General features: G+C 41.4%; 1 protein-coding gene across 1 annotated transcript in view; it reads right to left on the reverse strand.

The window, feature by feature from the left end:
• Positions 1-14057, reverse strand: part of LOC126281234 (uncharacterized) — a 105784-nt gene that overhangs the window by 39123 nt on the left and 52604 nt on the right. Inside the window, exon 6 of the mRNA XM_049980005.1 lies at positions 3263-3470. Coding sequence (XP_049835962.1) covers positions 3263-3470 — 208 coding nt within the window. The remainder of the gene's footprint in view (positions 1-3262; positions 3471-14057) is intronic.

Below are 14057 nucleotides of genomic sequence, written 5' to 3' on the forward strand. Positions count from 1 at the left end.
AGAAGTAAATACAAGAAGATGATGTCGGCAGTAGTATCTAAATGGCCTCAGGGGATGCGCATTCTTTGCGAAATCAGGTATTTGAAGAACACTGGGCATCCAGAGTTGTTGGCAACACTATTTCCTTTTCGTTTTCATACTGTCAACCGAACTCTTCTTCATTCAGAGGTTTTGCTATCATCTGTTCTTTATTCCCTATCTTGTCTATATAGTGTACATAGTGTTTTGTAGGAGATAAGAGTTACTGACAAACTATTTTTGAACAAATTTCAGTACTAAAAGCTTTACTAAAATACTAAGTAGTGGATAGGAGAGTATGTAAAAGTTTGGTAGAATAAGATTACGTAAAATGAAAGTGTGATTAAATGTGCTTCTACCTGTTTATGTAAAATTTTCAGAACAGAGACCATGCTGTTATGATTGCCAATGTACAAAGTCAAGAAATTACATACAGAGATGATGGTGAACAGGTTGTGTATTTCATGACAACAGCAAACTGAGGCAGTTATTGTAAGGCAGTCATTGTAAATGTTTTCAGTAACTTTTCATTGATTGAGTGTTTGTATATATTAAGTAAAGCTATGAAACAGTAGGTGTTACCATTAATATGTAAAGATTTTCTAAAAGTTAAGAAATGTGTTTAATATCATTTGAGAGTAAAGTTGGAAAGATTTATAGTTAGAGAGATGTTTTCAGCAGTAACTTGCTTAGTGAATTTGAGTCTGAAGTGCCTTCTAATAACTACTGTTTTGGAATATTGGGCAAGGATACGGACAGTTAGTGTACCATTTTACTTTTGATTAGTGAAGGGTAGCTCACTTTTTTCTAAAGAAGAATTTATGCAGAATAGTACTTTAGTGGAGTAATGTTATTACTAGACATGTAAAGACAAGGAAATCCAAAAAATTGTCTTTGTAAATGTACTGATTATGACAAAACAAAAAGTATACTTTTTGGAAAAAAATATATAACATTCTACTTTGCAGGAAGCAAAGTAATGATTATACCCAGGTGTGGAACTGGTGTAAAAGTAGATGTGAAAAGAAGTTCCCACACTGTCTCATTGGTAAGTATGTGCTGAAAATATATAATTTTTTATGTAGACGCTCACAACTGCACAAAAAAAAGAGGTGAAGATAGGAAATGGTTCCCCATGTCATATTATTGTTGAATGACTCAAGGATGTAAAAAAATAGCATTTTTTTTAGAAGTCTGTGAGAAAGTGTACTTAGATAAAAGAGAGATGCCCTCCATAGTACAACTACATAGCGAAGATTATGTATTGTTCAAAAAGTCTTCATACGAATGCTCATCAAAGGTTTCATCATTACAAAATTTCGTTTTACAATGAAAATAGAAAAGTAAAGTCTTAAAGTGATGGAAGTTTGAAAAAGCAAAGTTTTCAATTATAATATTTTTTGTCAAATGGGTATTAATTTTGTTAAAAAGAATGAAAAAATTTGAATTTTTTAGAAAACATATTTTTGTAAATAATTCCAGTGTATTGCTATCAAGTCCAAGCCATAAAAAAACTGATGTATTACTGTAACCGAGTTAAATCTTTCACACATTTTCATTTTTCAATAAGCTTCTTGGCAGGCATTCAAAATTTTGTAAAGTATCCATGGGTAAGTGGTTTTGTTTGTTTAGTTAAAATTATATCGTGGTAATAATTTTGGCATAATATGACCAATAATGTACTTGAAAGTAGATGTATAATGTAGCACATCATAAACTTGTCATCTTACGTTGAAAGCGTAGCTTATTGTGGAGCCAGGAGGAGGGCAGATCTGGTTCTGCCACCGGCACAGCTAACGATGGCTACTGGGCCGAGTGAGTCGTCTACTTTCTTAATGCTGCATGCAATACATTAGACATACTCTCTATGAATCTGAAGCACTATTAAATCGATCTTTTACACACTCAGTATACCAAAATTATATGGTTAACACAACCGAATTGTTAAAATTACACATCAGTTACTTCCATACTTTTAGAGATATAAATTTTACCTAAAATACATTATAACCATGCTGGCACGGTCAAACTAAGTTAGGTATTATAAGGTATTCATCTATAGTTTCATTATCACAGATTTATGATGTAATAAAGAGCGGTTTTGGAAATTATTATTTCATCGTGTTATCATTGTGTTAGTGTTTTGGACATACTGAGAGAGTGGATACAGGACATACTCGTACGTAAAGTGAGAATGTGATATTTTATTAAAACTATATAAATGTATGCATCAGAAAGTTGTTATGCAATAGAGGAATTTGTGATTTATGTCAGAGTGAGCTTCATTTTGTAAAAGACAGCCAGAAGATGAGTTGAGTTTTAAATTTATTAGTAGTTTATTTTGTGGAAAGGAAACACATTTTGTTTTTATTAAATTTTATTTAGTTTTGGCATTATGAGATTTCTAGTCTAAATTATTTGTGGTAATATGACTGGCTGACATTAGAAATACTACAAGTATAGAAGCACTCAGTAACATTTCATAACTGATTTTGGGAAATTAAATAAGGACTTGACAGGCATTTTCCTAGTTTTAAAAACAATAAAACAACTAGAAGGAAATTTTTGACATTTTTTCAAATGACTCATGCACGAATTCCAAACGCTCAATAGTTTCATTAACTTTCAGCTACTACCTTTGGGTGATAGGTATTTAGTCAAACTTTCATAAACGGTTCTTTTGTCAGCTAAACCAGTATCTACCATCGCAAAGTGAAGGGGAGACAACTTGAAACCTACGAGGTAGTTGGACAGATTGTTTAAAGGATAGTAAGAGATCAACCCACCAAGATATTGTTTGACTGCTAATAGGGACCACTTTGAACACATAAAATAAGCTTCCCCCCATGCCAGAATTGTACTGTTATGTCACTTTGTTCCATCAATATTGACTATCAAAGAAAGTCTGCTTTTTTCTGGATCCCTCTGTATAATTAATGTTTTAAGAGGTCATTAACCAAGGACAGAAAGCTGTTTTATTAGGGAAATGCAGGACGATAAGTAAATTTTTGAAGAAAAAGGTAGCTGACTGCAGGAAAGGATTGATTCCTCTCCAACTGAATATTATGTGATCCTACAACAACTGGCTCAGGTAAGCCAAATCAGTGATGTCACATTTGAAAATTTATTCTTATTGTTGGAATAACAACAACAAAGTCAAATATAATAAGATCTGTGATAAAATGAATATAACTTAAATTAGAAATTATGACCTCTGTATATCAATAATATATCAGCATTTTACCTGCGTGTAGGATCCCAGACTTTTATTGTCCTGTCACTGTGAGAGCTACAAAAGTGCCCTGGTTTAGAAGTATCAAGGTCCAAGCCTGATAATGGTCTCTCATTCTCACAAATTTTATATGTATGAAGTTGCACAAGATTCAAATCACGTCTGCAGGCATTGTTCAAATAAACTGCAACAGCATTTCTCTGCCGCACACCTATGACAGCTGTAAATGTGAAGTGTGTGTTTTATTTTGTTGAACAAAAACAGATATTGCTAAATTTAAAGTGCAATAATAAAGAAAACTAAACAGAAATAAAATTGCAATACTGTCCAAATTCAGTCTCCAGATTGCTTTCCTTTATTTCCAGATGAACAATTGGTTCGAATTACAAATGGTAAGATATCTGTTCAGAAAGCTTCAAAATTCTTAAGAAATAGTTATATAGCAGAATTTTGAATCTTAAACCATTTTTAATCTGAACAAATTGTTATTTAAAAAAATTGTTTGTAATACATCTGAAAACAGACAGCTGGCACAAATGACCATGTGAAAATAAAGGAAAGCCATCTGGAGACTGAATTTGAACAGTTTTGCACAAAAATGATCGCTGAGACTCCCTGAGGATGAATATGTCTAGTGTTGATAGAATGAAAATTATTATAAATGAAACTGGAATAATGACCATAATAAGCTAAAGATCACAACAAAAAGGAAGAACCATGTAACCTCTCATTTCAAGATAATCATAAACTTCTGGAGCCTGTCACACTGTTAAAATGTTTAAGAATAGTATTATGAAGCTACATTGAATGGAAAGAACACATGGCATCGGTAGTAGAGGAGAATGAAAGACTTGGATGTGTTTGAAGAACTCTGGTGGAAAGCCCGCAAAGGAATACACAAACAAGAGTCTAGTGTGATATATTTTAGAGTACTGCTCTGGCATTTTGAGCTCACATCAAACAGACATACAATACACAAACATCAAAAAAATTGAGAGATACGCTGCTAGGATGGTGAAAGATCAGTGTAACACACATAGCATGAAAGTGTAAAACAATTGCTCAGGGAACTTAAATGATGATCTCTGGAAGAAATTTTATTTTGTTCTCTCAAAACCCTTTCAGGTGATGTCATTTTCTCAATTTTAACAGAAAAAATTTTTAGTCCACAATACAAACTTACACAAAATGTGAAATAGTTCTTCAATATTATGAAAAAGATAGATCACTACTTGCCCTATAGAGGAGACATGGAGTTGTCGACAGGCACAACAGAAAGACTGCTGAACATTTAAGCTTTGGGCCAAAAGACCTCCTTCTGTAGTAGAACACACACACACACACACACACACACACACACACACACACACACACACACACACACACACACACACACGACACACGACACACGACACACGACACACATGACCCATGAAATAGTTCTTCCTTGGTTATAGGACAGTCGATTATTAAGTTATACCTAATATGACAGTATGTTACAACTAATGTATTGTGGAACATGCTTTGATGAGAATGAGATTGCTAGCATTGGAATTTGTCATGGCATAGTAAAATCAGTAACTTTGTGTAGTATCACAATGTTCTTGATCGGTAATTAAGTTGGCATAAGTTGATCCCTGACGGTCATAGTGGGCTGGGTGCGGCAGCTTCACGAGCCTATCTCAACAAATCATTTAATCTTGTTGTTGTTGTGGTCTTCAGTCCAGAGACTGGTTTGATGCAGCTCTCCATGCTACTCTATCCTGTGCAAGGTTCTTCACCTCCCAGTACCTACTGCAACCTACATCCTTCTGAATCTGCTTAGTGTATTCATCTCTTGGTCTCCCTCTACGATTTTTATCCTCCACTCTTCCTTCCAATACTAAATTGGTGATCCCTTGATGCCTCAGAACATGTCCTACCAACCGATCCCTTCTTCTAGTCAAGTTGTGCCACAAATTTCTCTTCTCTCTAATACCTCCTCATTAGATATGTGATCTACCCATCTAGTCTTCAAAAAATTTTGCAAATGTCTCCACGGCAATAGCTCAGTGTTGTCATAGCTCTGCAAACAGCGACGGTTTTCACCTGCAGCTGTTTTCACTACACAGCTGAAAGCTGGCAACAGCAATGTAAGCTATCGGTGATCTTCTTAAGCCACCTCAACTACAGCATTTGTACTCCTGCTGTTGCCACAAGCACATGTAATGTTTAATTTGGCTATGCTTTGTTTTAATGGCCTATTTCTGAATGTCTTTAATTTTTTCTTCTGCAAGGATTCGAGATATTCATTTACAACAAGGATGAAGTATATAATAGTCCTCATCGAGTGGGAACTTCACTCCACCTTGTCTATAACTTAAGCCACAGGAGCTGCTTATCTTTACCACAGAATGCCAGCCTATCTGAATGAAGAGTCTAAGGAGAACCTCCATGGCCTTTTAAGCAAATGTGGTACCAGGAAATATGCGACAATTAATGGAGGCCATCATGATGCAAAACCATACTAGGATAGCACTAATCTACACAAATAGCTATCAACAAGTTGTGGTTATCAGACATAAAGAACAGATCTTTGAATGATCAATAAATGAGTGACTATTACAAGCGATGGAAATTCATTCATCAATTCTAGAGCACATTCAGCAAGTACACCCCTCAATAATTTGACTCAACTACAGGCAGCTATTCATGTGGCTCTCCAGTGCAAAAAACACCTCATAGCCATATACTTTCACAATGGAAAAGGGTGTCACACGACATGGAGATCTAATAACCTAAATAAACTTAATCTCTATTGCCACCTCCCATCTGCTATGGCACTCTCTCGTAGAAGGTTCTTTCTGTTATATGTTGGGTACACTCTCAGGTAAATTTACATACAAAATCTTAGTGTATGTCAAAGAATACAAAACAGAACTAAAAGCAAAATAGAGGGTTGGTTGGTTGGATGGTTAAAGGGACCAAGCTACTAGGTCATCAGTCCCTTGTTCTTGAACAGACATATTTATACGACTGCAGATCAGAGAGAGCCTACCATGCAAAACCCAGGGGAAGTAAACTCCAAGGTCTACAGATGTCAGCAAAGATGTGATACGGGACAAAAATAAGAAAGGGAGAGAGAGTAAGAAAGGCAAGCAAAGTGTCCAATCTATGGGCCAGCTTGAAGTCCCGGAAAGCACTGTGCAATGATGGGACATACATCCCCCAGCCCCCACCACTTACCAGAGGTACTCTACTCTGGGATTGCCTTGGAAAGACTAGCAACACAGACAGGGCATGAGAAGTACAGAGGGACAAAAGATAAACAAGTCTAACAGACCGAGTTAAAGGGGTGGAAGAAGAGTAGGATCACCAGGAAACAGGAGCCACAACAACAGTGTGATGGGTCCTTGCTTCAGATCAGATGACCATGAGTTGGTCAAGTACGGCCAATGTGGAGCCAGCAAAGGACAGTAGAGTCATGGTGATATGCCTGCATGGAGGACCTCCAAGGATTTGTAGCCTCCTTTACCACCCACAGTTTATTTGGCGAAATCAGAGTGAGACATTCCCTATTCCAGGCACCTAAAACCTGACAGCATAATACTAATCGGAGGCCTGTTTCCGAAATACCAAACTCAAGTGTTGGTTTATTGGTAATCAGTTTGGCCACCAGGCTATCAGCAAGTTCATTCCCTGGGATCCCCACATGGCCCGGGGTCCAGACACAGGTCACTGAACGGCCACACTATTCAAGGGCATAGAGGGAATCCTGGATAGCAATGACCAAGGGATGGTGAGAGTAGCACTTGTCGGGCACTTGTAAACTGTTCAAGGAGCCACTGCAGATGAGAAAGTACCCACCACTGCAGGAACAGATATGAGAAATGGTTAACAACTCTGCAGTGAAAACACTACAGCCATCCAACAAGGAGAGCAGACAGTATGTCCTACATGAGTATAAGCAAAGCCTTTATGACCAGCAACCCTTGAGCCATCAGTGTATGCTGCTTCTGAGCCCTGGAATGTGACAAGGATGGAGAAAAATTGATGGTGTAGGGCCTCGAGATGAACAGCTGTGGCCAACGGACGCACCATTGAGGTTTACGGCAGTGGGTCCAGAGGAGAGGTGAACAGGAAACAACTGAAGCTCAGAGAGTATAGACTGCGTGCGGATTGCGATCACAATCCCTGATTGGGGCCATCATTGCAGTAGATAGATTACTGTGTATGGAATGAGGAGATGGCAATTTGGATGCTTAGTGGAGCTGTGAACAAGAGCAGCATAATTGGCAAGCTGTTTTTGGTGTCTGATCCGCTGTGGAGGGACCGCAGCCTCCATGAGTAAGCTGTTCGCAGAGCTAGTTCGATAGACTCCCATCACAAGTTGAACCGTGCAGTGGTGTATCAGATCTGGTATCTGCAATGCTGAGGGCGATGCCGAAGCGTATCCCAAACTCCAATAATCAAGGCAAGAATGTATCAGGGCTTTGTAAAGCTGCGAAAGAGTAATATGATCTGCACCCCAGTTGGTGTTACTGAGGCAAAAAAGCGTATTAAGGTGCTGCCAGCACTTTCGCTTAAGCTGGCGAAGATGGGCAATCCATTTCAAGAGAGAATTGAAGACTAGTCCAAAAAAAATGATAAGTCTCCATTACACTGAGTAGTTGTTTGTCGAGGTAAAATTCTGGTTTTGGGTGAACAGTATGATGTTGGCAGTTGTGGGTTAACGGTATGCCATGGGTGAGGGCCCATGGCTGCATATTTTGTATGGCACCTTGCAGTCGATGCTCAGTGAAATCCACACCAGAGAAGCAATACTACAGGCACAAGTCATCAGCATATGAGGAGGGTGAGGCTGAGGACCCCACAGCTGCCGCTAGACCATTGATGGCTACTAGAAACAGAGGGGCACTTAGCATAGAGTCCTGTGGCACCCCATTCTCTTGGATATGGTGGGTACTGTGTGAAGCACCAGCTCAAACCCGGAACATACGGTGCCACAGGAAGTTCTGGATGGAAGTTGGGAGCAGATCACAGAGATCTCACTCATGTAAGGTAGTAAGGATGTGGTGTGCCCAAGTGGTCAGAAGCCCTTTGCAGGTCGAAGAAGAGGGCTATGAGGCATAGATGTCAGGCAAAAGCTGTTCAGATCACAGACTCCAGGCAAACAAGATTATCAGTAGCGGAATGGCCTTGGTGGAATGGAGCGAGAAGACTGTGAGACTCAATGTGCCACCATAACTGCCAGCTGACCATGCATTCAAACAACTTACAGAGAACATTGGTGAGACTTATTGGGCAATAACTGTCCATCTCTAGAGGGTGCTTACCTGGTTTCAGTACTGGGACAATAATGCTTTCTTGACATTGCAATGGGCACTTCCCCTCACTCCAGATGTGGTTAAAGACAACAAAGATATTATGCTGACAATCCACTGGTAGGTGCTTGATCATTTGGTTGTGGATGTAGTCTGGCCCTGGGGCTGTAATCAGGGCAGTGGGCTACGACATTGACAAATTCCCACTCAGTGAAATGGAGCACTATATGGCTCCAGGTTGCATATAGTAAAAGATAATTGCTTTCATTCCACCTGAATTTTTAGGACAAAAATGGCAGGTTGATAATTCTGTCACTGAGGCTTGAGCATAGCAGAGCAAAATTTCATTGACAGCGTCTGATTAAGTGTAGACAGTGCCAGTGCCATTCAAGGTAATACCAGGTACACCTACGGGTGTCTGGTATCCCTAGTAACATCTGATCTTCACCCAAACCTGTGAAGGAGAGGTAAGTGGTCTGATGGTTGAAATGTGCTGTTCCCAGCATTCTCGCTTCTGTCTTTTTATTAGGTGGCGGACACAAGCACGGAGCTGCTTAAAGGCGATGAGGTGTTCCATCGATGGGTGCTACTTATGGTATTGGAAAGCCCACCTAAGATCTCGAATGGCCTCTGCTATTTCCAAGGACCAGTAAGATACTGTCTGCCATCGACATGGTCCCGAGGAAAAGGGGACTGCCAAATCAGCTGCCGAAAGAATAGCTGTAGGTGTATTCTGGACTGCCTCATCGATATCTCCATGCAGTGGAGAGTCAAGGTTGACAGCAGAAGTGAAAGCATCCCAGTCAGCCCTGTTGAGAGCCCACCTAGGCATGTGCTCAGGGGAGTGACACTGGTGGAGGGACAGGAAGAGAGGGAAGTGGTCACTACCACAAAGGTCATTATGGATCCTCCAGTGGTGGATGGGAGATGACACCAGCTGCAAATGGAAAGGTTGATGGCCAAGAAAGTTTCGTGTGCCACACTGGTGTGTTTGTTTGTGTGTATGTGTGGGGGGGGGGGGGGGGGGGGGGGGGAATTTAAAATGTAAAGAGTAAGTTGTGCCAGTAAATTTTTGAGGTCTTTACCATGGCCATGACCGTGGTTCTACCCCACAAAGGATTATGGGCACTGAAAACACCCAAGATTAGGAAAGGTAGGGCGGGACTGAGAAATGAAAGCAAACAGTAAGTTCTGAGACACTTCACCATTGGGAGGGAGGTAAACAATGCAAATGTTTATATCCCGAAATTCCTGTACGCAAGCAGCCACAACCTGCAATTATATATTAAGAGGCACCCTGTCATAGGCAGCATGATTCTTGTAATATCCCCAGTATCCATGAAAGGCTGGGATACACATTGCTGGAAATCAAGTCTCCTGAAGGGCAAAGCAGAAGGCAGATGAAGTGCTTAAAAGATGTTGTAGCTCAGCCACCTGGTGGAAAAACTACCACAATTCCACTGAAAAATAATGCTGTTGATGTATCGTGAGGCCATGAAGTTACCAAGACAGCATGGTATGCCTTAGGGTCAACTGCCACCCCTGGTTGAGAGCTTATGGCATCAATATATAGAGGTTTTGGGTGCAAACTGGGCCTCCGGGGCTACCGGAATCTCTGCCTCAACCACAGTAGTGGAAAAGCACATCTGGTGGCAAGGGGGCCACTGGAATGTCCTTCTTGGAGGTATTTTTTCTTGTCTTTCCTCTCCTTAGAGAATTTTGATAACTGCAAGGGCTTCCTGAACCAGTTTCAGGTAAATATGATGATCGCAAAGCCTTGCGCCAGCAGCCATTGGCTGGTGTCCAGTTGTAGACTTTCCTTGAAAGAAAGTGTCCTGAGGGACCCCTTCCTAGTGAGAGAAGCTAGAGGAAGGTGACTTGTCTCCGGCTGGACCAATGTCCCCAAAGTAGGTGTGGGGGAAGCAGCAAGAGGGGAGCCCTAACCATGGGGGGATGGGTAGTTGGAGGGGGGGGGAGGGGAGGCATGACTGAGCAGCCATTAGGGCCCACTATAGGAGGTGTAATGAGCGAGAGGCTATCACTAAAAGGGGCGACCTTGCCGTAGCAGTAGCATATGACACTGTTTGACATGTTGGGTACAACCGCTTGCCCTTCTTCTTGGCCTCTTAGTAATTGAGTTTGTCCGGAGAGTTGTATTCTCATATTTCTTTTCTCTCTGGGAAACGGTACAATCTGCTGAGCAGGGAGAACGGTGCTTTTCACAGTTGACGCAGATGTGGGGGAGGTGCACGGCGAACATTCACATGCAGTCCTTGTCTACAATCTCTACAGCTAGCACTTGCGTTGCAGCATGAAAATAAGTGCCCAAACATAGTTTCATATTGCACTGGTATACCATCACCTCGACCTTTTCAGGCACTCAATCACCCTCAAAGGCCAAGATGAAGGCGCTAGTAGCAATCCCATTGTCCTTTGACCCCCTATGTACACGATGGGTAAAGTGTACAACCCATCACTTCAAGTTGGCAAGTAGCTCACAATCAGATTGTAAGAGCAGGTCTCTGTGGAAAAAGATGCCCTGGACTAAATTTAGACTGTTATGGGGAGTGACAGTCACCGGTATGTTGCCCAGCTCGTTACAAGCAAGCAGTGCCCGTGACTGGGCAGTGCATGACATTCTGTTCAAAATTGATCCACTTTTCATTTTAGAGATGGCTGCCACTTCCACAAACTTGTTTTCTACGTTCTCTACAAAGAACAAGGGTTCTATGGCCAAGAAGGACTCACCATAAGTCCTTGTACAAACCAAGTATTGCAAGAAGTACTGTTCTGCCTCCATTTAGCCCTATATTAGCCCCAAGGCGTAGCAAGCGAAGGGAACTCTTTAGGCTCATCTCTCTGCACTGAAAGAGGACTGTCCTTACTTAGAGACTACTGGAGTCATTTGGCCACCAGTGAGAGGTAACTTAATCGAATTCATTTGCGGCTGATCGACCCTGGTGCCACCCACTCTGGAAGGGGGCTCTCCTCATGGGCACCATCCAGCCTCAGCAATAGCTACCTGGCCAGTAATCTCTCACTTGGAGGTCACGTGCCCCAGTCATGACGGGTATTCATTTCTTGGCATACATGGGAAGTTTTCAGCTCAGGCACCAACAGTGTATTCCATGCACGGCCATGGGGCTACCATTGAGCAGACACTTGACGACCCAGCACAACTGGATGGCTACCATGCTGGGTTTTGGATGTATTATCATATTAAAGGGAAGGATGCACAGATGCTAAGGCACAAAGGTGGAGCACACACTACACTGGTTGATCTTGCCTGTACGATCCACACTTCAGAGAATTTTGAAAATGGTGGCAGGTCAAACCCAACAATGGGAACCATGTATTTATTTAATTAAAAGTTGTAGAATACACCGCAAGTGGAAACTAGGGGTCCAATCATAAACCAGGTCTAAGCAGGGTCAGCACCAAGAAAACCATATGATGGACAGGCAGAGGGGGGAGGAATAGTGGAAGTATAAGCATACAGCACGGAAAGGATGTAATGCTGCAAAGGCTGGGGCCCCATGGTAGCCAAGCATATTCTCACAAAAGAGTTGTAAGCCTCTGGGAGGGGGCAGCAAATCAGAGGGACAACCAAAAAATGCTGAATACAATGAAGATGAGCATGGGATATTTGAGAATGAAGTAAGTGATAGCATATCATATAGAAATGGTTTACTCAGTAAAATGTGACTCACTCAGTGTCAGGCTAGCCTTGTTCTTTGCCCTGTTAACATAGTGTCTAATGTACACTACTGTAAAATGAAAAAGGAACACCTCAATGTAAGTGACTAAGGCATACCATACTCGCACGGGACCTTACAAGAGGACAGCTAATGCAATGACCTAATGCGTAGCGCTGTGGACAAACAGGGAACTGCATTATTGGCTGTAGAATGTTGCAAAAAGCTTCACAATAGCTGTTCACTTTCAGAGCCACTAGCACCAATTTGCCATGTCATACAGGGCTCCATCTGTATCTGCAACACTGTCAACATGCTGCGTCAATGTGGACATGAACCGCTTGTGCAACTGATGGAGTTCGAGCGAGGGTGTACAAGGAACTTGTGGAAGGCTGAGTGGTCATACTGCAGAACTGTGCTATCTGTGGGGCAAGAGATCTCCAGTGTGTTGATGTTGCCAGTGGCCAGCAGAAGGTACACGTGCTCGTCAATCCAAATTGTACAGCGGCAATGCACAGATGCATGCCAAGACAGTCACATCTTACCAAGTGCCAGTCAGACTGCACCTCGACTTCACAACAAATTAGGGAACTGTTGCTTTGAGGCTATTAGGAAGGACCATTCACTAAGGTCTCTGTGAAGCATGACTGCAATTCTGTGTGCTGTTAGAAACTCTTCTGCTCACAACCCGATATTGTGCAGCCCACCTGCGCCAATGACATGGCAGGCACTTATGTAAGGATGAATGGAGACTCGTCATTGTCGGAAATGAGATTCACTTCTGCCTCAGTGGCAACGATGGTCATACACGAGTGTGGCATCGTCCAGGTGAGGGCTAAAGTCTGAAGTGTATACAACAGAGGTTCACAGGGACAACAACCGGTATCAGCATCTGGGGAGCCACATCTTACAATAGCCATCCTCTCATGATTATAGAGGGAACATTGAGCAGTGCACAGTACATTCAAACAATATTCAACCCATCATGCTACCATTCGAGCACCAGCAAATCAATGTGCTGTTTCAACAAATAATGCACATATACACACATCTTGGTATCCTGTGCCACTCAACCAGCTCTCAGAGTGTACATCAACTACTCAGGTCAGGACAATCCCTAGATCTGCCCCCATTGAGCAAGTTTGAGACTGGACTGAACATTATCTTGCATAGTCTGCTAGTATAACAAGACATCTGGACCAATTGAGGCACCAGGTGTAAATGTACTCAGATGCGTACGGCTCTGCTGGTGGGATGGTTGGTTGTGTATGTCCTCAACAGTGTGTCAACAAAATTTCCCTCTGCTGGGCCAATGAGTTCTTGTTCTCTTTTCATTTTCCAGTAGTGTATAAATCAAGTACTTTCATGAATCCTATAATTATGACGCAGCTACTATACAAAGTGATCTCAATACAAATGATCGGAATTAAATTCATAACCTTTAATTAATATTATTTTTTTCCTTGGAGATGGTCTGCTGTTTGATGAAAGTGATTATTTTAATAAAGTGACAGACAGCTATTTTGCCAAATAATGATTTTTCAAAAATTATTACTTTTTTACACTTCCTTGTCAAAGGGAATGTATTTTAAGCTGGTGATGGTATATAGGAAATCTACTCTTTCATTGTCAACAATCAAGAAACGAGCAACTAAACTATAAAATGGCTGTACTACTTCTGAAGTTGATCCACATGAAAGGCATCTCAAAACTGCAATTACAGATGAAAACTTAGAAACTGGGCAATATGGCACTGGAAAACTGGTGATTAAAGGCCCTTGAAGCAGATGGCATCAGGATATAAAAAAG

Source organism: Schistocerca gregaria, chromosome 7 (genome assembly GCF_023897955.1).
Source record: "Schistocerca gregaria isolate iqSchGreg1 chromosome 7, iqSchGreg1.2, whole genome shotgun sequence".
NCBI classification, from domain to species: Eukaryota; Metazoa; Arthropoda; class Insecta; order Orthoptera; family Acrididae; genus Schistocerca; species Schistocerca gregaria.